The sequence below is a fragment of the Mauremys mutica genome, chromosome 17 (genome assembly GCF_020497125.1).
Source record: "Mauremys mutica isolate MM-2020 ecotype Southern chromosome 17, ASM2049712v1, whole genome shotgun sequence".
Lineage (NCBI taxonomy): Eukaryota > Metazoa > Chordata > Testudines > Geoemydidae > Mauremys > Mauremys mutica.
Genome location: NC_059088.1, coordinates 27,072,320 through 27,094,020, shown reverse-complemented (window position 1 = coordinate 27,094,020; position 21,701 = coordinate 27,072,320). Strand labels below are relative to the sequence as shown.

At 54.0% G+C, this 21,701-nt stretch overlaps 2 protein-coding genes across 3 annotated transcripts in view; both read right to left on the bottom strand.

Annotated features, from left to right (window-relative positions):
- Positions 1-691: 691 nt before the first annotated feature.
- On the bottom strand, positions 692-13,097 carry LOC123351832 (T-lymphocyte surface antigen Ly-9-like). Of its 2 annotated transcripts, none has more exons than XM_044991497.1 (8): positions 12,978-13,097; positions 6,838-7,053; positions 5,553-5,813; positions 5,090-5,191; positions 4,045-4,083; positions 3,274-3,335; positions 2,417-2,518; positions 692-1,255 (listed from the first exon to the last, which is right to left on the bottom strand). In XM_044991497.1, exons 1-8 carry the CDS (start codon positions 13,036-13,038, stop codon positions 1,067-1,069), a joined length of 1,032 nt encoding a protein of 343 aa, XP_044847432.1. In that variant the 5' UTR covers positions 13,039-13,097; the 3' UTR covers positions 692-1,066. The 2 variants fall into 2 exon arrangements, with proteins under 2 accessions (XP_044847432.1, XP_044847433.1); XM_044991498.1 differs by having other exon boundaries at positions 5,553-5,810.
- Positions 13,098-15,192: 2,095 nt separating this feature from the next.
- The window catches only part of SLAMF6 (SLAM family member 6), a 29,961-nt gene continuing 23,452 nt past the window's right edge, over positions 15,193-21,701 (bottom strand). The window contains exon 10 of the mRNA XM_044991193.1: positions 15,193-18,728. Coding sequence (XP_044847128.1) covers positions 18,642-18,728 — 87 coding nt within the window. The 3' untranslated portion in view covers positions 15,193-18,641. The remainder of the gene's footprint in view (positions 18,729-21,701) is intronic.

Sequence of the window (21,701 nt, the reverse complement as noted above, 5' to 3'; positions counted from 1 at the left end):
GACCACGTGAGGAGGCTGAGCAGGAAACCACCTGACAAAGGGGGATGAATGTTACAAACGGGCAGGAGCCGCCTCACTCAGGGCCCGTTCAGCTCAAGAGGAGCGAGAAGCAACCCAGCATGTAGGAGCTTGGTGAGCCGGGGACCCTGCCTACCTACCCGAGCACAGCTGGTCCCCCCGGACTCCGCTGGGAAGGGTGAGCGAGCGGGGGCCCTGCGGGTTGGAGGGGAGTGGTCTGTGGGAGCTGGACTCCCTGGTGCTTTCTCTGTTCACAGACAACGATGGGGTTAGAATCCAGGGCCCGGCGTGCGCCTCTGGGAGAGGTCAGTGGTCACCCCTTTGGGTGGGGGTCCGGCAGAGGGCATGTTAAGCAACGGCTGGTGGGTCAGCACTGAGCCAGGGGCTAGGCCTGAGACAGAGGGCTCCAGCCCTCGGGAGGGGGTGGTAGACAGAGGGGCTGTGCCCCAGGGCGGTGTTCAGGCTCCAGAGCCTTAAATCATCCAGAGGCAGGGCTCCCGCACAGCGGTCTAGCGAGTGGCTGAGAGAGGCACTCACCCGGGGCTGGGATATGGCCTAATCCTGCTTTCTCTGCAAACCCCCAACTCCCACCAGTTCCAGAATCGGGGCCAGCTGTGTTTCAAACATTAAATATTACTTTATTGGATGAAATCCTGTGTCACACACACACACACACACCCACCCATCCATTAGGTTGCTCTACAGTTTTGATACTCCCAGAACCAAAAACAGTCCCCAATCTTGCTAGGATTTAGACACGTTCTTAACATTATGGAGAATCAGGGCCAAAGTTTGGCATCCACAAGGGAACGGCACCACACTCAAGGCTAGGCAACAGTCCAGTGCCAGGCAGGGTATTAGGATTCCTGGGTTCTGTTTCCTCGCTCTGTTGCTGGCTTGAGAGGCACGGTCACTTGGCCTTTCTGTGCCTCAGTTTCCCCTTCTAAATGGGGCTGTTGATATGTACCCCCACTTGCAAAGCCCCGTGAGATCTACAGGAGAAAAGCGCCATGTAAGGGGTGAGATTGACTGTCACCTCCCTTCTTCATCAGGGGACAAAGGGAAGATTTGGAGCGGGCTGGGACTGGCGTACAGAGCTTTCTTCAAAAGTGACCAACGCCTCTGTGGTTTCTCCATGTGCCGGCGTCGCGCTGAGGGGCCAGGAAGCTCTGACAGGGTCTGACATCCTGGGATCGCTGGGCGGGGCTGCGCTATCAGCTGCTGCGTTCTGGTCAATCTAAGAGAAGCAAAATCCACATGAAAATGAGCTGGAAGGAAGCCAGGGAAGAGATCAAAGGCTTCCCCAGGCACTTCCCTTTCAGCACGCAGCCGCCTGTGACTTGTGGGTGCTGGTGGGCACAGGATGGGAGCCGGCAAGAGACGCAGAAAACCAGCCCTCCCGCCTGGGCCTGAGATTCTGGACTGTGGAGTTTGCATCAGGACCACTCATCTCTGGGCACCTCCCTGGTGACCTGCAAACTCCTCTGCGCTTTGAGCCCAGCTAGGACAGGCCTGAGACGTTCTCATTCTCCTCTCACACCTGCGTCATCCCTGCTTTGGGCTGGTGGAAAGAAGAGCAGGATCAGGCGCTCGGTGAGATGGCCCTGCGGGCAGGCGGACAGCTCCCCCCTCCGCTCCCAAACCAGGAAGGGGTGAACGACCTCAGGTGTGCCAGAGCTGAGATGTCCTTGGAGGGAGGAAAGGCTGCAGCCCCTGCTCGCCAGGCAGCTGCGGGGAGCTGGTCTCCAGTGAGCTGTGGGTGTTTTTCATTGTCTTTGGGCTGCTCTGGCTCTCTGGACGGGATGGGCTCCCTCAGAGGCACCCAGGGATTGACCTTCAAGGTAAGTGACCCAGGCTGGGATGGGGAGAGGCAGCCTTTGGCGACGCCCCTTGCTAATTGGGTATTAACAGCACCCAGCTCTTAGTGAGCGGGGGATGAAATGCGCAAGTGCGTCGCGTGGGAGGGTTAAAAACCTCTTAAACGCATCTGTTTAGCAGCTGCCCTTCATCCAGCCCTGGCTCCTAGCTGTGTCCCAGAGGGAGACATGCCCCCAGGCTAGTCAAGCTGGCTAAGGTCTGGGTGGAGGGGATTGTGCTGTTGGGGAAGGAGTAGGTGGGTGGGCGGGACAGGGATGGCAGAAGGAGAGAGACCGAGCAGGACAAAGAGCCCAGCAGACACCGCCTGGAAGCTGGGAGCAGGGTGTCCAAGAGGAGTCCCTGGAAAGAGCAGCTGTCGTGGGTGCTGCAGTCAGTCAGAACTAAGCGTGAAGTTTTGCCATCGGCATCAGGGGCCCAGGATTTCACCCTACTTCTTGCAGCAGCTGCTGGCCGGGGCTATTCAATCAGTCTGTTGCTCTTTATTTTCAAAAAGTAAAACCAAGGAGCAGTGACTTCTTGCCTGGCTGGGGGAAGGCTCTGGGTCAGAGAGAGCTTGTTCGTTTTCCTCCGTGCTTAGAGTCTCCTTTGCCTGCAGCGTCTCCACATGGGTCTGATTCCACGCCTGCAATACAAAATACAGCCACAGCAGATGGATCTTCGCCTGCGTGTGCGAATAGGGTGACCCACGGTTGCCCGCCTAGGGGGTGTTCTGAAATGCTTCCCAAATGTGAATGGAAGGAGCCTTGTTGCACTCTTGCTAAGCATTGTTTCCATGTGGGGAAACTGAGTCACACAGGTGCAGTGGCTTGCCTGGGGGTAGAGCCAGGGGGTGTCTGTCACTGGGCAATGTTTCCATGAGAACTAAGGGCCATAGTTTCAATCCACTTTTGTACTGGTGCAGGTCTGCTGGAATCAAGGGAGGTATGTGGGCATGAAACTGGATTAACACAGGGGCTGAATCAGGCCCTAAATTTGAAACAATGGTTTAAGGCAATCGAGGAATAAAGCCCCATTCGTGCTCAGGTGCTCACACCGAGGCTTTCTAAGCCGTGGGGTCATTGCGTTAGAGACCCATAAGTGGCGCTGTGGGGTGAGCGCTTTGAGATCTATGGATGCAAGCAGGGTCTGGATCACTTACGCCTCCATTTTACAGATGAGGAAATTGAGGCCTGGTGAGGTGACTTGCTCAGGGTCCGGTGGGGAGCCTGGCAGGGGAACAGAAGGCAGGATTCTGAACTCTCAGCCCCCTGCCCTCTCTCTCCATTCGGCTGGGCTAGCTCAAAGAGCGAGCCGGGTTCTAATCCTGGCGCGGATGGTCATTTGCTGGGAGGGAAATAACTGTTTCACCGGGGAGGGAAATATGTCTTAGGCACCTACCTCCGGATGGGGGATAACATGGGCTGCACCGTGAACCGCCTGATTGTCCTTTGAATCAGAGTCTGCAATACAAAGCATCGAGCTGGTAATAAACCCACAAAGAAAAACACGCCAAGGAAAAGCAGGTTATGTAAAAATCTGTTGCTCCTCACCCGTTCCCACTCAGAGCAATAATGGGGACTTGGTCCCAGCCCCTCAAAGGGATTTAGGCAACTAATTCCCATTGAAATCAGGCCAACGGGAGTCAGGCCCTTAAATACCTTTGGGGCAGGGACTGTCTTTGTTTCCTGTGTTCGTACAGCTCCTAGCATCCTGGGGTCCTGGGCCATGGCTGAGGCTCCAGGTTCTGCTGCAATATGAGTAACTAATGCATGTTTGTAGCATTTAGCCCTAACCGGGCTGAGCAATGGAAATTGGCAATGCGCAATGAACGGAAAGTGCAAAAGAAGGGAAAGGAAAACAGACCATGATGCGGGGGGGGAGGGGGGATCTTGTCTGTAGTGTTGTTGTAGCCATGTTGGTCCCAAGGTATTAGAGAGACCATCCCACTGAGAGTCCATGAGATTTGTGCTCCTAAATCACTCGGGCCCAGATCCTTAAAGATGTCTGGGTGCCTAAATCCTGGTGAAATCAGGCCATCGGTGGGAGTTAGGCCCTTAAATAATTTTAAGGTTCTGGCCCTGGGGCACCCCCCGATCCTCACTACTCAGATACCCCAGTGATGGGCACAGCACAGTGTGAATAGAACGGAAGGAGGGGAGTGAATCTTACCCGAGGATTGATCAATGGACCCGGCTCTGCTGCGGCTTGCTGAGGAACAAAACCAAAGGGCGGCATTAAGTGAAATCACCGGGGGGATAAATGGTTTTTTACGTTCTTCTGCATTCTCCAAAGAAAGCCGCGTGGTGGTGAGGAAGACCGAGGGAGGCGGGGCAAAGGGCTTTGGCAGGAGACTCTAAAGCAGGGGTCTGCAACCGTTCAGCAGTGCTGTGCCAAGGCTTCATTTAGTCTCTCTCATTTAAGGTTTCAAGTGCCAGTCATACATGTTAACGTTTTTAGAAGGTCTCTTTCTATAAGTCTATATTGTATAACTAAACTATTGTTATACAGAAAGTAAATAAGGTTTTTAAAATGTTTAAGAAGCTTCACTTAAATTAAATTAAAATGCAGAGCCAGTGGCCAGGACCCGGACAGTGTGAGGGCCACTGAAAATCAGCTGGCGTGCCGCCTTCGGCACACGTGCCATAGGTTGCCTACCCCTGCTCTAAAGTGAAGTTTCAACCCTGACTCCCTTCACGAGCTGGCTAGTGTGTGAGTGCATCGTTGCTCTCTACTGGATGAAATCAAAACTACCCCATGGTGTCATAGACCCTACGCGGCCAGCCACTGATGGGGATTCTCCTGTAGCTCGGGTGGCAGGGGCCTGAGGTTTGGGAGCAGCAGGATCTAAAGTCTGACCCTGCTGGGGCCCCAGCGTGCAGCGTAAGTCCCGAAGGGCTGTGGGGGCCTGCAGCGATGTTGCTTTCTGGCGTAGCGCTGTGCCGCTGCCACGACGCAGGGGCATTGTATTGCACGGGGCTGCACAGAGAATGCCACTGCGCCTCAGCCCGCCTGACCTCAACGTGCAGTCCAGGTTTGGCTCAGTGTCGGCCCCCCCAAAGAAGGACCGTCCGGTTTAAAACCAGGCAGCTGACCTGCCTCATTCCGAGTCACCCCCCGCCTTTCACTGAAGTTAACCTGGATTTGCACCAGGGCAGCTGAGATCAGAATTGGGCCTGGAATTTCCAGGCTAACAGAGCCAGGCCGCACCCCACACCTCTCTCTGTGGTCTTCCTGTATGTGAAATACAGAGTGATCAACGCAATGACCATGAACGCCGGCGGGACCCAGTACTTGATCGAGCTGGAAGCTGAGGCGCCTGCAAAGGGAAGAGAAGGAATTGAGTCACTGCCAGGGCCAGCTCCTCAGCTGGTGTAAATCCCTACAGCTCCAGGGATGGCGACAGAGCCGGGCTGATTCAGAGCAGCCCTGAAAGGGTCTCCAGTTAGTTCACTGCCATAAACCCGCCTGTCACTTTGCCCTATATTGTAATGGTAGCACCGAGAGGGCTGGCCCCAAGGAGCTTACAGTCAAAGCAGATAAAGGGCAGGAAGGGAAACTGAGGCAAGGGGTGGGAGAAGAACTTAGGGCTCCTGAGTCCCAGGCCAGTGCTCTAACCAGTAGGCCGCAGACCTATCTAGCGAACATGCTGAGCTGTGGGTGGGAATACTGAGTCTGACCGTGGCAGTGCTCGCTCAGGGACACCGTGCTGGAATTCTGGCTCTCCCCTCTGCAGATGGTGCAGGTGTAGTTCAGGAAGTCATCGTCCGGCTTCTGGGTGATGTGGAGAACGGGCTCCTTGGACAGAACGTGGCTTTTCCCGGGCTGCTGCCAACTGTACTTGACGTCCCCGCCTCCTTCCCGCGTGGTGCAGGTCAACATGATGTTGCAGGTCCCCTCCTCGAAGTAGATTGCAATCACTGGCTCTGACAGCTGCCCTGCTGGGTTGACACGGGACAATCATCATCATCTGCTCACCAAGCACCTCACACAGGGAGGTCAGGATCATCCTGCCCATTGCACAGATAGGGAAACTGAGGCATGGAGCAGGGGGAAATGACTTGCCCACGGTCCCCAGCAGGCCAGTGGCAGAGCTGGGGTTAGAACCTGGGTCTTCAGAGTCCCAATCCAGTGCTCTAGGCACATGTGTGGCAGATCCAGTAAATCCTATGACCTAATCTTTATGATCTGTATTGTGGGGGCCCAGGGCCCCCTGGTGCTAGGTGCTGTACAACCACAGACCAAAGAGATGGCCTCTGCCCCAGAGAGCTTCCAGTCACCTCTGCTTGCTTGTAGGAACCCCTTGGGCAGTTTGTGTGGGATGCTAAAGGCTGACATTTTGGAAGTCACCTAAGTGACTTGGACACATAAGCAACTTTTGGGGTGATGAGGCACTTAGCCTTCACTGGCTTTCCAGGAGATCTAGACTCTCCACATTGTCTCGGAAACTTGTACCCAGCGTGCCCAGAAGCGACACCGCACCAGCAGGACGGAGAGCTGCTTTCGAGAAGCTGTAGCTTGGCTACGAAAGCAGCTCTGGGGAGGGAAGGGTTAGTATTAAAGTCTATGTTGAGTGGCGCTTTGGTGGGGAGGAGGGTACACCCTGAGTGGATGGACCCAGTTCTGGAATGGGGCAGATGCTGCTACTCTTTCTCTCTTAATACACTTCGTTTCTCATTTGCTTTGTCTTTTGGCCCTGGCTGTGTGCTGAGCAGAGGTTTTCCTTGAGCGGCTTGTGGCAGGGCCTCAATCGCTCCTCCGATGCCTGTGTGGCTACAGTTACACCCAGTTCAAATTTCTGAGTCATTTAAACCATTTCCCAACCTGCTGGAGTCTGCCATGTCCCCTTCTGCAAGAAATCCCATTTGGCTTATCTGAGTGGCTTCACTCCTGAGTAACAGCTCAGCGAGGGGAGTGGGGGCTCGCCCTGAATGCGGTTGGCAGAGCTCTCTGCCCAAGACTTACTGGTTTTGTGCCCAGTGGTGTCCTTTACTGGGATGAGAACTGTTGCGTTGGGCGTTGTGGGTCCTCCTCCTGTGGAGGTGGCTGTGTTTGTGGTGACCCATGTTGCATTTCTGTCTGTTCTCTCTGCTGTCCAAGTGAAGTAGCTCGTTGTTCCTCCGAGACGCCTCCTTTCCCCCGTGTCCTGGGGCGATTGTCCTTGTTCTGCTGCTCTGGCAACTGCAAAAATTGTGACAGGGTTTGGTTTTTTGTTTTTAAATGAAAAATTGCACATTAGCACTTCATAGACACAGCATTTTTGTGTGCTGTTTCTACAGTGCCCACATCAGTGAGGTGCTGGTCCATGAACAGGGCTCCTAGGTACTACAGCAATACAGATAATTAGTATTAATTGCCAACCCAAGAGTTTAAAAACCAGGAGGCAAGTGCCCAAAAATCAGCACAACTTATTTAAATCTCATTTTTTCAGCTAGTAATTAACTTACGATTCTCTCTGTTTGGCTCCTGATTTCTGGGCCTCTAAGGTGCAATTTCTTTATGTTTTCAGGCTTTTTGCTTTCTAATCCTGCAGGCTAGAAATGTGTGGTTTGTTTGTTAAACAAGTAAAGGAAGTGGAGATTATTATCTAATCACAGGATTCCAGGAACAGGCGCTTTGAAAAACACCAAACATTGTGAACAGAACTGGGCAAAAATATGTCAGTGAATGGTAAATTTGTCCCGCACAATTTTTTTTTTCAGGGAACCAAAACTATTTGCAAATTTGGGTTGAATTCAGCAAATAGTTTGTACAGGGAAAAAAATAATTTCTTTTTTGGAGGGTGTGAAGGGGAAATATCAAATCAAACCATTTTGATTCAAATCAACATTTTCAAAACATTTCATTTGACCCAAACTCATTTTTGTTTGTTTGTTTGTTTGTATTTTTGTTTCAGCGAGGGGAAGAACAGCAACAAAAATACTCAGTTTTGGTTCAAAACGATCGGACTTGGTAGATTTTTGGTTTGGTCACTGAACTGAAAAAATCAGTTATTTGCCCAGCTCCAATTGTGAGACTCGCGATACAGTCACAAGAGTTGGCAATACCAGGACTAATCCAGACCTGACCTACGTTGGTGCAGCTCCAGCTGAGGTCAGTGAAGCCGTATCAGCTAACGCCAGATCTGCCTTTACCCCCCTCTCTTCTGCATAAAACACACGTTGCCATTCAGTGGGCCAGATTCTCTCATCTGCTCCACTCAGGCAGCACCGATTTCTTTGTGACCTCAAAGCATCACAACAATAATCTAGAAGGTAAAACAAGATCTAATAATAAACGTAAACAGGTCTCATTGAAAGGTGACGATGTTGACTAGAAGGGTCACCAGCTCTATCATCATCTTGTTCATCATTCTGATCGCTGACGAGAGTGTGCAGGTGACCACAGTCTTCATTGCCTTGGCACGTACACAGGTCTGTCCAGGGCAAATTGTTCTGACTACAGGCTCAGCTGATTGTGTGGCTACCCCTTCTGATAGAGGCACAAATAAGGTCTTGTAGAAGCTCAGATCCCACTGGGCCCTTGAAGGACACAGGAAGTCATTCATCATCCACATTTTTTCATCCATGTGACAATGGTGATCCAGCATCCAGTGTCATCCAAATCTGTGTTTGCCAAGATGCTCTTGTGACATGTTCTTCAAAACTGTCCACATGGTAGGCGTTTGCCCAGTGACTTGTCGATGGCTAGATTGAGAGGAAAGCAATTGAGGTCTCTGGGGGTCTCCTTTTCTTTCTCGCTCTAGTCATATGACACTGCTACCAACTTCCTTGCTGCAGAAATTGCAGCTTGTCCATCAGTCTCTCCTAATTTGGCAGGATCTCTGAAGTGGTATGCTCCCTTCATGCTGACAATATTAAACACAGATTTTTCCCACCCAATACCAGATAGGGATGACACAGAGTCACATCCTATGAATGCGTGTGCAGCCAGGAAGTACGTTGCAGAAGTCAGGAGTGAGTGCGTCGCAGATTGCATGCATGGAGACAGAGTGATGCTTGTCGGTTGCGCTTATCTGGCCCCCATCGCTGTAGGTTGTGCCTCGCAATCCTTAACGTAGTTATCCTTGCAACACCCCTGTGAGGCAGGGCAGAGCTATTACCCTCATTGCTCACATGGGGAAACTGAGGCACAGAGCCTGGTGGCCCAATGGGCAGTGGCGCTGGAGCGCTTTTTATAGTGGGGGGTGCTGAAAGCCAACAAAACTATCCCCAAACTCTTTATCTCATGTCCCCCCAGAGCTGGGGCTGGGAGCAGGGCCATGTCTCCAGGTAGGGGGGACATGGACAGGAGTAAGGGGGCCGATGCTCGGGCTCTGGCTTGGGGCAGGTGCAGGGCCAGTAGCGGAGTCCCGCATGCAGGGCCAGCAGCCAGGACCCCACATAAAACCTGGGGATGCTGCAGCAGCCCCGCACCCCTACTTCCTGCGCCTATGCCAACGGGCGTTAGATACTGAAACACCTCTGAGGATCAGCGTCTAAGGGACTTGCCCAAAGTCCTGCAGCGAATCTTTGGAAGAGCACTGCAGGCATTTGAATCCTCTTGTATCTAGGCCAGTGTTTCTCAACCTTTTTGATACCAGGCCCCTAGTAGAAATGAATCGGAACGCGAGAATGAAAGCCTGGATTGTCACTGCTCAGAAATATTCCAGGTGCTCAGTGCAGAGAGATGGGTGCAAACAAAAGAAAGGGTGAGTGGGTGATTAATATCTAGAGACATGCACAATCCGGAGTAACCAAGTCAGGCTACTGAGATTGACAGCTTGATGGGCCTCTCTCTTATCCCACGTATCAGGGGGCGGCCGTGTTAGTCTGTGTCCACAAAAACAACGAGGAGTCCGGTGGCACCTTAAAGACAGATTTATTTGGGCATAAGCTTTCATGGGTGAAAAACCCACTTCTTCAGATGCACGTCTTAAAGCCACTTCTTCTCTTAGCCCAGTGTCAATCGGGGTGACTCCATGAAAGGCACGCATGGGTGGAAATGGAGAAGTAACAAAGCTGGTGGGAGTGGAGAATTGGACCTGTTCCCAGGGTCTGAGAAATCCTCCCCTCCCCTCCGTCTAAGGGAATATTATCCAGAAGCTTTTCTCGGAGCTCATCCCTGCAGCGGCTGAGCCTTTGAATATGAAGTGCTAATATTCCTTTTTGATTATTTAAAGACACGGTGATGCGAGGCAATCCGGGGATCTGCATTGCAAAGCAGGGAGCTTTGAAAGAATTGCCCGCGATCATTAGCTTCTCATTCAAGCTGCTGCCTTATGCAGGCCTCTGACATTCCCTCGCCCCTTGGGATAGTAACCAGCTCTGCTTCTCAGGGCTGCGGACCCCCGGGGAGCCGCAGTCTAGGCCTAAGATTTCCAAAGGGTTCTGCGCCTCCCTTTGACATTTTTTAGGGGTCTACACATCAAAGAAGGTTGAAAACCACTGTTCTAAGGGACAGAACATCATGGCACCTATCTCTGGGCCTGAACGCCTCTCGCCGCACCCCCAGGTTCCCGTCTGCCTGGGATCGCTACATTTCCACCTGTCCCGCAGGAGAAAAGAGCCGTTTGGATGGGAACTCGGACGTGAGCATCAAGACTGGTGCTGGAGGGATGGGCCCGTCAAGGACCACGGCTTTGGGGTGCATTTGACTGGCTGACCAGCTCTCTGAGCTAGAACAGTGTCCCGCCCTCAGAGCCCACGCAGCCAATGAGTGCTCTGCATCGAGTGTCTGGTTGGCTGCACGGGGGCCGTTGTGGGCGGAGCTCTTTGGGAAGCCGAGAACACACGTCTCGATCGGTCCCCTGGGCACCATCTTGGCGGCATCCAGTGGGTGTCACTGTAATTCGGACCCCTGCGAGCATCCCGTAGTGAGCCCGCAGCAGAGGGCGAGAAGATGAGATTCCTACTCGCTCAAAGGGCAGATGCAAGCGGGCAACAATCTGGAGTCATTAAAGGAATATAGTGACCCTAATGACCCAGCTTGACCTCATCCGACATGCAGCTGCTAGCTAAGGCTTTGTCATAGCTTCCTCCCATCCCACCCCCAGGGGTCTGGGCAGGGTGTAGATACTGACCCTGACTACCGGCGGCGAGGCCAAGACGGCTACTGCCTGCTCTCCACTAGAAGAGCGATCTCCATGTGAAAAACCCATCCGGCCTCGGCAGTGAAGGCAAAACCTATGAATGTGGAGCAAGGGGGTGACCCTGGAGATTCCAGGCCCGGGGGCTAGCCGGGGGGAGGGAGGGCTAGTCCTGTCCTATGTCAGTCCTGCTTGGGCACAGGACTGGAGTGTCCGGCTTGTGACTCGTGCCCCCGGCTGCGTGTTCTCTCACTGCTGTTTGAGGGAAATGGGACTTTGGGCCTGTCTGACAGATGTGCCATCTGTTTACAATTCCTCATCCTCAGCCCGGTCCGGCACTTCCTTTTGGATCAACCAAAGCGGGCACCAGAACACGCTGGTGTGAATTAGAATCAGGGCCTGTAAACTGGATTAACCGTCTCTCCACTGCAGCCGCGGCACCAACAGATGCTCTCCGCAGCTTAGCGAGCACAGCCGCCCCCTAGGAGTGACCGACCACATCTCCGACTGACAGGAAGCGCCTGTTGGGTGAAGCAGCTGTTGCCCAACACCTGCTCAAGCAACCCTCCTCGAAGCACGGTGCTGAAGTGGTGTTGCGCAACGCTTCCCCCAGAGCTCATGCGAAAACAAGGGGAGCATCGAGCGGTTACTTTGCTGTCTCACGGTGACGGATGGAAATAGCAGGACCCTGAGCAGCCGCAAACTGACCCTCGCAGGCGGTTGGGAAACTCGCCCACTGCCCCCGACTTAGCTCTGCGGAGTGTGTAGCGATCTCTAGAATGTCTGAGCGTAGCCAGGGATGGCTCAGCGTCAGTAAGAAACAGGCCCGGGGTCAGTGGATGGAAATCAGTAGCAGGGAAACTTTTAAAGCAAAGTGGTTGTTTATTTGTGTAACCATAACATTTAGGAGCCCCAGTCACGGAGCAGGACCCCCTGGTGCCAGGTGCTGTACAAATACGCAGCAAACCAAGACAAGCCCCTTCCCCAAAGGGCTGACAGTCAAAGTACAGATGGGAGACGGGGGAGCACCAGGAAACAATGAGACAACAGCCATCAGCCTGATAGGCTGGGGTCTCAGCAGCCTAACCATTGTCCTGTTGTTTGAGGGTTTCCCTCTGATTAGCTAATTCGGAATAAAAGAGCAGTCAGCACACAAACTCTTCATTCAACCTGCGCTAGCTGCACAAGTTCAACCCCAGGCTGCTCTATAGGCTTGAGCTCAAGCTGCTAACCCAAGCTAGACACCGAGCTGCCTTATCTCCACTGCTGTTTGAACCCGGTTTAGCTAACCTGAGTTAACTCCCACTTCTTTTTGTAGTGTAGACGTGCCCCAGTGTAGCCAATCTGTGAACTCCCTGCTGCAGGAGACTCCAATACTCTGGACTATACAAAGGGCAAACGCTAGATATTTAACCAACAGTGGCACTTCTTGTTTTCTGTGCTAAAAGACTAATTCAATCTTGTTTTATGGCTCTAGGAGTCAGACAAGAAATCCCAGTAGCCAACCACACATGCAGCTTTGCCCAGCTGTATTATGGGGAGTTTTCAAACTCTTCCACGGCATCATGCAGAGGAAGGACCCCAGGGTTGGGGACCGTTGGCAGGGGACAGCTGGTACGGTGTTTCTGGAACTTGTCCAGGTTCACAAACCAGTCAGTGACCAAGCTGGGACCATCACTCAGCTGAGCTCCCTACTGTGACTACTGGCCCATGCTCCGTCCTATCCCACACCGACCAGTGGAGCTTATAGCCCAGGTTCCAACTCCCTTCTTCCTCATGATTAGACAACCTGCCCTTCCCAGAGCTGGGACTGGAAGCCAGGAGTCCTGCTTCCCTTCCCCTGCCTTCGCCACTGAACCAGATTCATCCTCCGGGGGTTTTGCTTTCACTTGATGCTCTGGTATAAAAGCCCCCAGAGCGTCAGCTACATCCGTAAGCACAGATCTATCCTCTTACAGGTGCAGCCAGGGCCACTAAAGCCCACTAGAAAGAAAACAGCCCTCGATCCTCCCCCCACAGTCCCTGACTCTGGACTCACCACTTCCAGCACACAGCGCCGAGATCCAAACCCACCACACACTTCTGTCTTTTGGTGCCATTCTCTGAAACTCAACCGCATGCAGCTGAATTCGCGAGCTCTTCCTTCTCCAGCTTCCTCTTGGGGAATTAAACAATATGCAAGAAATCCATGTAGCAATCTGGGTGATGAATAAGAAACAAGTGGCATTCTGGGCTTCTGGTTTGCAGCTGGAGCAGTTGGTTTGAGAAAGGTGGCTTTATTCAATTGCAATGTCTCATTGATTATTGAGGGTGTTTATCACAGTAATGCTGAAGGGGCTGCTGAAAGCAAGGGAGGGCAGGGTGCTTGGAGCTGTACAAACACCGGGTTGCAGACAGTCCCTGTCCTGAAGATCTTATAATCTAAATAGGCAACACAACAGGGGCAGGGGCTAAAACATTCCAACAGTGATCAGGGTGATGGGGGCACATGTCATGTTGGTCCCCCCATTTTGGGGGGAGTGGGGTTTAGAGAGTTCCAGTAGCTAAATGGAAAGATGTGGGAAGGGAGGGGGTGGGGTGAACAGAGCAGGGAGAAGACCGATGAGGGGAAGGAGGGATGGATGTGGAGCTGCCTGGTAATAATTCCTGAATACAGCTGCCCCTCGGTGATCCAAGTGGCTAGTGAGATTTCAGGGCCCCTGGGGCCGTGCCGGTGGGAAGTAGAAAGTGATGGAGTCTGGTCTCTTGTCTGACGCTGTCTTGTTTGTTTAGTTACAAGGAAAGTACAAAATCCTGCTGCTCCAAATGCCGGAGGAGCCGAGAACGAAAGGGGCAGTTTCTGAGCTCGCGGACCCAAGTCTCTGTAGCCAACACCAGCCCCAACAGCTGTCCAGCTTTCTCCAGGTGCCCCTGTGCTCTCGGGCTACGGCTTGGCTCTCTGGCCTTTGGCCTCCGCCTCTCTGTTGTGTGTGATTTACACGCACCTGCTCCCCACTCAGGCCAGACTCCTGGGTGGGATCAAAACCCCCTTGCCCCTTGCGGGGGTGGGAGGCGGTTCTGATTAACCCATCCTGACAGTTATGTTAATTGAAGGGTTTGCTGATGCTCAGTCTCAGAGCCCATGACCATCAAAGCAGTCACCAGTGCCCCTAGCATAACACTGCTGTCCACAGGCCTGGCGATTGGGATGTTACTGTATGAGAGATAGCTCAATGGTTTGAGCGTTGGCCTGCTAACCCAGGGTTGTGAGTTCAATCCTTGAGGAGGCCACTTAGGGATCTGGGGCAAAAATCAGTACTTGGTCCTGCTAGTGAAGGCAGGGGGCTGGACTCGATGACCTTTCAAGGTCCCTTCCAGTTCTAGGAGATAGGTAATATATTGGGTTAAGGCAATGGAGGGCTGACTGGGGAAACGGGCAGGATGGAAAGGAACAGCTCAAGGTAAGCGCCCGCTCAGCCAACACTTGAGTTGGCAAAGGACAGCACCAGACCTGTGGGCTCGGAGGGCTCCGGCTCAGCCCACAGGGTCTGTCTTGAAAGTCCGAAGGCCGGGAGCACCGAAGAACTAGAGGAGGATTGAAAAGGGACCCGCTCAGGTGTGTGTCTGCAGGAGGTTAAAGGGGGGCGGTATTTGTTTGAGGGAACCAAACTGAGACATGACCCTGCCGGGCCTGCCTAGGTCGCTAGCAGGGGATGGTGAGACCGCAGGGGAAGAGCTGGCTGGAGACTGGCTTTAAAAAGCTTTGTTCCCACTGCAAAGGTAACTCGCGCTGTTGTCTGCACACGGCTGGCTGGTTGCTGTACGCTGGTCACAGAGTCCCAAAGGAAAGAACTGCCCGCGCCGAACCCGGTCACACCTTCAGGATGCCCTGGGGGCAGGGGGGAGGGGCGGTAGCCCAGGGCTCGGGCTAGGCTTGGGAGAATCGTGGCATTGTGTGCAGGAGGGCTGATACCTGAGGGGATGCACGCAGCGACCATGTTACCCGCACACAATTCTCTGTTACTCACACACTCTAGGGCACCCACCCCTACCCTGTTCCTAGGGCTCAGGCGTCACCCTGCCAGGTTGCAGGAGCTTTTACCGGTGAAAGAGCCTTATACAGTAATATCCTTCTCCTCTATTTATTAACAATCACTCCAAACAGACTGCACACACTTAGGGTGACCAGACAGCAAGTGTGAAAAATCGGGACGGGGTGGGGGGGTAATAGGAGCCTATGTAAGAAAAAGACCCCAAAATCGGGACATCTGGTCACCCTACACACGCTACACCTACAGTGCTCACCACTCCCAATAAGACAGATGAACTTTTCCCTGCTGGCCGGTCAGGATCGGGTCCATCTGGGGGACTCCAGTCTCTGCCCAGTGTCGCTGGCAGAGAGTTGAGGTCTGGCCGCTCTGATCTTTGGGGTTATGTCCTGGAGTTGGTTGCCAAAGAACTTCCTGTTGGACCCCAGTTTATATAGTGAAATTTGAGTCCTGTTTAGCTGCGTCTTAACCAATCATTTTATTACATTTTACTAACCAAGCCTAACACAGTGTAACAAAATTCTTTAACCAGTCCTACCCCACCCCCTTAATGAATCTATACTGAGCAAAATTAATTATGTAACAGACAAAAAAAATTAAAGAACCGGAGACTATATGGATAAACACTAGGGCAATGGGTCCATAATGACAAAACAATGAAGAAATGAGGATTTCACAACCACAACTGGTGATAAGTGATTTCTTGACAGACAGATGCTGTCAAACTACGTTTTCTTTAACCATCTTAAGAGCTGGTGAGAGTGGAGGCCATTTGGATGGGGTCTCCTTCTTAACAGCCTGATATGACATTGTTTTAATGTCATGTAGATGGAATGGGAGGACGTGACTTCCTGCTTCTCAGCTAATGGCTGATCTTCTAATCTGGCTGCAGATGAAGGCTTTAGGCCTTACGATCTGGCTGCAGACAAAGGCCTGATCCTTACGCCCAGAGGGGAAGAGGTGCAGATGGTGTAACAAGGGGCAGGTGTGGAGGCGGGAGAGGTCTGGGGACTCTGTACGGGAAGATGTTTAGCCAGACGACAATCTGCCGCTTCGAAGCCTCCAGCTGAGCTTCAAGAATATGTGCAAGCTGAAGCCGCTGCTGCAGCGCTGGCTCGACGAGGTCGCGAACGGCGACAGCCTGCAAGAGGTAAGTGGGGATGGGGCGGGCCAGCCCAGGGCTTGGCTCAGCCCAATGGCCAGGACTAGCTGCTTCTGAGCAAGGTGCACGTGACCCCTTAACGGGCAGCGATTGAAGTAACCTAGTCACTGGGCAAGTTCCTTCCTGACCCCCGTCAGTCAGAGCTTGGTCCATGTCAGGAGGGCTCGTATCCCTTCTGAACATGCTTTGCCCTTTCTGCAGTGACTGTGGAGAATGAGACCGTCCGAGGCGCCTCCAGAATCCTGCTCAGCCCTTGGCTTTGCTGATACCTTGGGGCAGTGAGTTCGATCAGGTTAGTTATGCACCGTGTGTGTGTGGGGGGGGGGGGAACAGTATTCCCTCTTGCTGGTTTTAAACGTGCTGTCTTTCAATTGCATTGATTTGCCCCTTGTTCATGTGTTATGATGGAGGGTGGATAGAAATGCCTGATCTACCTTCTCTTTTCCATTCGTTATTCTGCTTCCCCCCGTCACGTCTCCTCTCGCTAGCTGCCTTTCTAAGCCAATGTCCAAGGATGAGATTCTCACCCCGACCGGCCCCTGTCCTGCAGGTACAAGGTCAGGGCTGTGTGAAGAGGCTCTAAACGCACTGGTTTTAGCTGGGAGATGATTCCTCTGACACAGGCACTGTTGGAGACCCGGGACTCCGTTGCAAGCCCTGGAGTAGGAGCGGGTACCAGGGGCAAAGCTGTGTGAGAGTCTGGGCACCCGCTGCAGCCCACAGGATAGCAGCTGATTGCAAGCAGAGATTGCAGAGTTTTGTTAGCAGCTCAGTCACTTTGTTCTTGCGTTTAAATTTCTTGGGTGATGTCGCCGAGGCCTCCTGATATTTTGCTCTTTATCAGTTTGTTCCAGCAGCTCCTCTTTCAACGCCTTGGTCCTTGACCTGAGACGGCAGCTCAGGGTCGGGATCTCCTTGACATCCTCTGAGGCAAAGAAATTGTAACTTCTCCGCAACCGTCCTCTCTTTCTTAATTGCTTCCTTTACTTCCTGGTTAATCCGACAGACCCACGGATTCGCTTGCAGGTGTCTTGCTCTGATGTGCCTGGAGAATGGCTCCTCAAATTCCACTCTCTCTCTTCTTCGCCCCACCCGGTGTGGCAGGGCCTGGCGTTAGGGTATTGGTAAGGCTGCAGATTTGTCACAGCATTTTTTTTTTTATCCAATCAGTGAGCAGTCCTGGTAAATTTAGTTAAAGTCACGGCTTCAGGAGGCAGTGGTTGTAAAGCCACTTGAAGTGGGAGGGTGTGACATGGCGGGAGAGGTTAGGTCCTGCCCCTGGGGGTGGGAGGCCTGGTGGAGGTGATGGCGGGGGGTGTTGCAGAGCAAGCCCACCCGGCACTGACCTCACAATGGCAGCTCCTGTCCCGTGGGGCTGGCCTGGCTCCTTGCTCTGGCCTGTGGGCCTGGCCCTCTCCCCATGACACCCAGCCTTGCCTCCTTCCTGGCCATGGCACCACCGGATCATCTGCCCTGAGCTGTGGTGGTACAAGTGGCTGGGCCCTGGCCTGGGTGGTCCCCTCAGCCTATAAAATCCCAGGTGCAAAGAAAGCCATGGAATAATCACGGTGTCAGTGACATTTTTACCTCCGTGACAAAGCTGCAGCCCTAGCCATGGGCTAGCGACAGACCAGTGGGCTGGCCTGCTTCCCAACGAGCTGCAACTGCACCAGATTCCTTTTGGGAAGGGAGCCGGGTAAGTGGGGACTTCCAGTGTCTAGCAGCAGCTAATAACCCTTGCAGCTGGAATCTCTCCATCACTGTCCCAACCCCAGCCTGCCCGTGCTCCCGGGCCCTGCTCGTTGGCCCAGCTTCAGAGAGACCTTTGCCGTTTGCATTAGCGGAGTAGCAGTATCTTGCATTGGGCCGCTCCAGTAGTGGGGCAGATGTGCTTGTAAATAAACAATGAGCCGATTGACCAAACTATCACGTGATGGAGAGTGTCCAACCACCTGATGGTAGAAGAGTGGGAAGAACTTAGGATCATTGTTTGATGGGAAAATATACTAAGATTCCCAACAAATATAATTTGCAACAGATTCTTCAACCGGCTCTGATCCTGGAGCAGCCAGACATCGCAATAGCCTCCAACAAGGCAATCGGGGTAGTTTTCTGCTGTCATGGGTGGATCTGGAGAGAGGCTCCCGTCTTCTTAAATGTTATAGCCATAGTCAGTGGAGTGAGACTGGTTGGATTCCCATGGCATGAGGGCCAGCGGCTGAATCCGAGACCGTAGTGCATATCTGGGGAAAACACCTCTTTGTTGAGCAGTTGCACAAATCAGCTCCTTGTCTAGAAAGAGTTTGTGCTGACAGCCTGCCCGCCAAGGACCAGGGTCTGTCCACATTACAATTGCAGTAGCAGATAGGAGCCCAGTCAGGGACTAGGACCCTATTGTGCAAGGCGCTGTACAAATTATATGCATTGATCCTCTGCTGTTTGGGTGTCTGATGCTGGGGTACTGAATTATTCCTTGTTTCTCGCTGCATGTTTGTGTTGCCTTGACAAGCTATTAGATGATCTTGTCATATTCTGTCGCCCTTTGAGGTATTGAAGTGGCCGCAGAATCATCAGCATCTGTGGACTTGATGGTCTTTGTCTGCAAGAACAGAAACAGCAAAGAGCAGAATTGTTAGCAACAGGAAAGCCAAAAACACTGAAGAGCCGTGTCAGCTGCCCTGCATCTAGTGCCAGAAACATGCCTAGGTTACATAGGCGGCAGGTTTGTATAATTTTTGGTGGTGCCCAAAATGGTGGTGCCCCCACTGCTCCCGCCCTGAAAGCCGATATAAAATGAAGCTACAACGCATCAGCACCACAAGATTACAAGGGTCAGTTAAAAGTGGAAAGTCAGAAGCAGCACTTGCCTGCTTCAATATACGGTATTATATTTTGTTGCACCCGTTGTGACAAAGTGGGAATGTTCTTAATGTTTTCTCTGAATACTGTGTGGCTGCCTCAGTTTCCCCCGCAAGGTGCCAACTGAAGGTGTTGGGGACAAAGAGATCAGGTGGCCTCCTTGCCCAGAAGAGACACAGAGGCCAGAGGAGGGGAAATGGGGAGAGGCCCAGAATTTGGGTCTGGGCTCCCCACCCCCCCCAAGATGGACCTGACTGAGGGGTCCTGTTTTCTGTACCTACAAGCTCTGTTTTAGACTGTGATCCTGTCGTCTAATAAACCTTCTGTTTTACCGGCTGGCTGAGAGTCACGTCTGACTGCAGAGTTGGGGTGCAGGGACCTCTGGCTGCCCCAGGACCTGCCTGGGCACACTCGCTGCGGAAAGCACACGGTGTGGAAGGGGATGCTGAATGCTCCGAGGTCAGACCCAGGAAGGCATAAGCTTCTTGCCCTGCAGACAGTCTGCTCAGAGAGAGGAGGCTCCCCCAGAGTCCTGACTGGCTTTGTATGGAGTAGTTCCAAAGCATCCCAGCATCTCCTTCCACACCATGCGCTTCCTGGAAGTCCACACAGGCACTGACACTCCCTCCTCTGGCCTTTGTCTCTTTTCCAGGCATTAGGAGGCCACCTGATCTCTTTGTTCTCCAACACCTTCAGTTGGCAGCTTGCAGGAGAGCGGCCCAGGCCATCAGTTGCCCAGAGACATGGTTTCGGCCATTCTCTGTGCAGACGGCATCACACTAGTCCTCTAGGGCTTTACAACAATCACACCCCCTTATCCCACCATCTAGATCCTTGAGAAATGCATAGGGGAAACTGAGGCACCCACACAATATTCAGAGAAAACATTAAGAACATTCCCACTTCGTAACACCTGTATACGACTAGTTATATACTTTCAAGGGTGTAAAATAATCAAGTATTGGGCTAAACACAATGATCCTCCAAACTGACCACCAAATTTAAGTTGCATGTTTTTCCCCTCAGGTGAGGGCTCTGAGGTGGGGCTGGGGATGAGGGGTTCACAGTGCAGGGGGGTGCTCAGGGTTGGGGTGCTGGGGGCGCAGGCTCTGGGGTGGGGCAGGGAACTCTGGGGTGGGGATAAGGAACTTGGGGTGCAGACAGGATGCCCCAGGGCTAGGGCCAGAGAGGACTCCCCCTCCCAGCCCCCCTGGCAGCAGCAAGCTCCAGGGGAGGGACCCCTCCTCCCCCCCCCCGCCCCGGCAGCACACTCACTCTGCACCACGGTCACTGCTAGGGTGACCAGATGTCCTGATTTTATAGGGACAGTCCTGATTTTTGGGGCTTTTTAGGTTCCTATTACCCCCCACCCCCATCCCGATTTTTCACACTTGCTGTCAGGTCACCCTAGTCCCTGGACATGCTCCTAGGGCCTCTCTCAGGTCCAGAAAGCCCACTCGCCTCCCCTACGGTGGGTACCGGGAGGGGGGGGGTTGCCATCACATGTGGCCTCCCCTGCTGCTGCCCCTCACCATTGCCTCACTGGGGCTGGGGCTGGCCCTTGCCCAGCGTGGGGCAGGACTGGGGACTGCAGGGTGGTGGCTGGGGGGGGGGAACAGGGTGTCACAAAATTCACCAAGCCCCAGCTGCTCAGGTCTCCCCTGTGGTGGGTGGGTGGGTGCTGGGAGGGGGGAACTGCCAGCACATGTGGTTTCCTTGCTTCCCCCCTCCACCGAGCCTCACTGGGGGTGGGGCTGCCCCTTGCCCAGCGTGGGGCAGGGGGGGGGGGGTGGATCACAGGGTCAAACCTGACCGAAGCCCCAGCAGCTGCTCAGGTGAGTGAGGTCCACCCCAGATGTCCCTCTCCTGGCCGGAAGTCCCCTTGGCGTCTCCTCCAGGTGGGTGCCGGGGACAGGAGAGAGGGAGCCCAGGCACGTGCGTGCCCCCTCCCCCCTCCCTTCTCCCCCTCCTCCTCCTGAGCTGCTCCAACAGGCTGCCGGCCACTGCTCTCTATAGCAGGGGTCTCAAACTCAAATGACCCCGAGGGCCGCATGAGGACTAGTGCATTGGCCCGAGGGCCACATCACTGACACGCCCCCTTGCTGCCCCTGGCCCCACCCCCAATCCACCCCTTCCATGAGGCCCCGCCCCTGCCCTGTCTCTTCTCCACCTCCTCCCCTAAGCGCGCGGCTCCCCGCTCCTCCCCCCTCCCTCCTGGAAAGTGCTAAGCGCCACCAACAGCTGTTTGGTGGCTTGGCGGCGGGGCACTTAGGCGGCGGGTCCGGAACAGAAGGGGCCCCCCACCGCCGAAGACCGCCCGGCGGGTCTCGCTTCCCTTCCCCACCCGGCGGCGGGTCTCGCTTCCGTTCCCCCACCCCCCGGCCCGGCCCGCGGCGGGTCTCGCTTCCCTCCCCCACCCCCCGGCCCGGCCCGGCCCGGCCCCGGCGGGTCTCGCTTCCCTTCCCCACCCCCGGCCCGGCCCGGCGGGTCTCGCTTCCCTTCCGTGGTGAGGGGGCGGGGCTGTGTGCACCACGCTGAGCGCAGCGCTCAGCCCAGAGCTCCCAGCCCCGCCCCCTCCCCACGCGGCTCGGATCGGGGCGGGGCTCAGGCGCTCGGACGGAGACGCGCTCGGGTAAGGGGGCGGTTAAGGGGGGGAGGGAAGGCTCCAGGAGAGGGGCGGAGGCGAGAGGCTCCGCTTTTCTCTTGGGGGCCC

Coding starts and splice junctions, on each gene's coding strand:
- LOC123351832 (XM_044991497.1), bottom strand. CDS start 13,038: ATGGCACCAAAAGACAGAAGTGTGTGGTGGGTTTGGATCTCGGCGCTG. Junction 7,054..12,977: donor GGCGCTGTGTGCTGGAAGTG/GTGAGTCCAGAG, acceptor CAATTTTTGCAG/TTGCCAGAGCAGCAGAACAA. Junction 4,084..5,089: donor CAGGAAGACCACAGAGAGAG/GTGTGGGGTGCG, acceptor TTTGTTCCTCAG/CAAGCCGCAGCAGAGCCGGG.